The following is a 3,485-nucleotide window of genomic DNA, read 5'->3' on the forward strand; positions in this document are numbered from 1 at the left end:
TGGATGGAGTAAGGGGAGGTTACATGAAACAGACATAAAAAATAAAGTCCCAAACCACTGTGATCATTCAGAAATGTTTGCAACTTTTTACAAGGGCAGTGGTATTACTCCTAATTTCTTAGCCAAATATTTATTAACTTAACCAAGGACTGAGTACATCAGGCTGCCTCACATTGGTGCAGCATCTCACCTTCCCTGCAGCTCTAAACTGTGAGGTGGTGTAAAAAAAAAAAGGCAAAAAAAAAAAAACAAAAAAAAACACCTCTTCCACACTCTAAATAGCTATGCTACAGAGGAAAGTTGGAATGTGTTCTGGGAGTGGGTGTGTTTATTTGAGTTCAGTGTGTGCAGAAAAGGCAAGCCTCTACAGCCATTTACACATTTTCCTCCTCAACGATGGGTACACAGACAGCTGAGCTCCTGGACTAAGTCTCTGAACGGTAATGTACATTTATAAAGATTATTTTCTTAACTATTTTGAGGCATTTTATAAATAATATGCATGTATTTGCTGAGCACATATATATATATTTAGTCAACTTTTGCTTATTTTCTGCTGAGGCTGATCTTGTGTGGTTACTTCTGCGGTACAATTTCTGAGGTGTCAGAAAGAGTTTCTACCCCAGCCACCCAAAAATATCTCTTGGGTTGACCCACCACAGAGCCTAAAATCTCCACATTGCTCAAACATTTGATTTAGTCATTGAAAGCAGCTGTTAAAATCCCAATGTTACATTGGGATATTAAGCAGACATAAGAAATTAAAGACTATGTAAAAGAGAAAAGAATATGGAGAAATTGCTTCTAATGTTAAGTTTCAAAAGAAGAAAGCAAAATGACATACACAGTCTGGATCAGATGTTGTTCTTAAAATGTGGGTTCAGAACGAGCATATATGATTCAGCTCATGAATATGAGCCTCTAGTAAAAGAAACCCAGCATTGTTAGGCAGGTTTTGTTCTAATTTATTTTAAATGAGTGCTTTCCACAGTTTCTGATCCTCAGATCCCACTCTTTTTATAGTGTATCTCATATATCCCTTGCTGAGCTCCAGAGGCTCCCAATGACCTGGTAATCAACCCTGGTGGGACCCAAACCCCTACCTCCTGGAAAATTCACAGAGCCTGACATCTTTTATAAAGGGGCTTTTTCTAAATGGAACTTTTAGAAAAATCACCCAATCTCTCTTGGTAGCAACCTGCCAAACCAAGCCCATTTCCTCAAAAGATGGTAGAGATCTCAGCAGCCTTCTATATTGCTCTGAAATTGGAGAATAAAATTTTTGCAGGCCCAAGTGAAGTGGCTGATGGAAGAAAGTGTTGCTCCACAGGCTCAGATCCCAGAGCTCAAGATGCCCCAAGCAGCCAAGGAGGCTGAACCACTCCAGAAGCCCTCAGAGTCCCAGGAAACCCAGAAACCCTTAGAAAACCTGGATCTCCCAGAAGCCTGGGAGTGCGAAGAATTCCCAGAAGTTGGGCTTCCCCAAAATCTCAGAGATCCCCAGGAGCTCCCAGGCTGGAAGCCCCCTGCAGCCCAGGAGCACCAGGAAATGCCAATAGTCCAAGATACCCAGAAGCCCTTGGAACCCCTAGCAGCCCCAGAGTCCCTGGGGCTTCCAGTGATCCATGAGCCACCAGTGCCTTCACTGGTCTGTGAGCTCTCAGCAGCCTGAAAATCCCAAAATCTTCCAGAGGTCGAGGAACTCCAGAAGCCCCTCTTTTTTTTAAATGTTTTTTTATTACATTATATTAGTCACCATACAGTGCATCCCTCGTTTCTGATGCAAGGTTCGATGATTCATTAGTTGTGTATAACACCCAGTGCGCCATGCAATTTGTGCCCTCCTTAGTACCCATCACCAGCCTATCCTATTCCCCACCTCCTTCCCCTCTGAGGCCCTCAGTTTGTTTCTCAGAGTCCATAGTCTCCCATGCTTCAAGCCCCTCTTGATGTAGAAGGCCTACAGGCTCTCGGAAGTTAAGAGGGCCCAGGAGCCCCCAGATACCCAGCATGTTCCGGTGCCCCAGAAGCCTCAGAATTCAGAGCACCAGGATCTTCCAAATGCCCAGGAGACCCAGGAGGCAATAGAACGCCAGGAGACCCCAACACACCTGGAGCCCTTTAAGCTTCCAACTCTCCAGGAGTCTCTGGAAACTGGAGTGCCCCACCAGCCTCCAGATCCTTTAGATGCTCAGGAGTTCCTAGAGCCCTCAGCACCACAGGAGTCCCTGGAGGTCCAAAGAGCTGCTTTGACATCAGCAGCTTCAGAGTTCCCACAGTCCCCCAGTGGGTTAGAAGGTGAAGCTTTCTCCATAGAATACTGTTTAGCCTTCAGCGGAGATGCTCAGAAGCTTTCTGAGTTCGGGTTCAGTTGAATAGTTACATGAGAGTCAGAGGACATCTGTATCCCACCGAAGCAGCTATGGTGAGCTTTGTTGGCAACTGGTTCTCAGGTGAGGCAGGAATGTGTTTTTAGCCCTTACTAGATATCCAAGGTGCCCTGCTGGAGCAATATGAAAGTTTCTTTTCTTTTTTTTTTTTTTTAAGATTTTTTATTTATTTATTTGACAGAGACAGAGACAGCCAGCGAGAGAAGGAACACAGGCAGGGGGAGTGGGAGAGGAAGAAGCAGGCTCATAGCAGAGGAGCCTGATGTGGGGCTCGATCCCATAACGCCGGGATCACGCCCTGAGCCAAAGGCAGACGCTTAACTGCTGTGCCACCCAAGCGCCCCAATATGAAAGTTTCATGGAAGTGCTCCAGGATACTCTTGACAGTCCAGAAAACATGGAAGATGCCAGTCACCGCATCTGTCAGCTTTGCCAATGGGAGGATCCTGTCCACCAGTATGTGACCCACTTCCATCTCTGCTCAAGAGCTAAACTGAAATGAAAGCATTCTCAGCATCCAATTTCAGGAAGGGCTTGCCAGTTCTGTCCCATATGATCGGTCTCACACAAGCCCAGCAGCAACCAACCTATCTGATCTGATCACTCAGTACCTAGAAGAGAAGCTAAGTGGTAAGCCTGATCCAAATCCACAAGGAGCAAGCCCCTCTGAGGAGAGAGCTGGGCCTGAGAGTTCACTAGCTGAAAACCAGCCTGTGCTAGCCACAAGCAATAGCCCACATCTCAGTGAAGCTGAGCAGGCTCACTGCTGTGAAGGCCACTTGTGCCTCTACTGTGGTCTTCCTGGTCATTTTGACAGAGGTTGCTCTGTCAAGCCTCATCGTACACAGCAGGTGGGAAACATCGAGGCCCAGCAGTAAGGGGGAACCCAGGCAGGCCAATTTACAAATATGGGTCCCCCTCATTTCCATATCCATGTCTCATACCCTATGTCTTATTGTTGAATTCCAACTGGGAAGACAGCAGTTTTTTGAGCAAGCAATGGTGGATCCAGGCTCCTACAGAAACAGCATTGACCATTCTGCGGTTCTTCGAGAGAATCTGCCCATCTGCAATAATATCTTTTCTCTGATGCTT

The 3,485-nt window shown here is 46.1% G+C and overlaps 1 protein-coding gene across 1 annotated transcript; it reads left to right on the plus strand.

Moving 5' to 3' along the window:
- Positions 1-1,227: 1,227 nt before the first annotated feature.
- On the plus strand, positions 1,228-3,268 carry RTL3 (retrotransposon Gag like 3). The gene is given in 6 exon segments (XM_008704962.2): positions 1,228-1,281; positions 1,283-1,648; positions 1,956-2,361; positions 2,364-2,519; positions 2,729-2,867; positions 2,869-3,268. Coding segments are annotated over 6 exon segments (1,521 nt in total).
- The last annotated feature ends 217 nt before the right edge of the window (positions 3,269-3,485 follow it).

This window comes from Ursus maritimus, assembly GCF_017311325.1.
Source record: "Ursus maritimus isolate PB19 chromosome X unlocalized genomic scaffold, ASM1731132v1 scaffold_X1, whole genome shotgun sequence".
NCBI classification, from domain to species: Eukaryota; Metazoa; Chordata; class Mammalia; order Carnivora; family Ursidae; genus Ursus; species Ursus maritimus.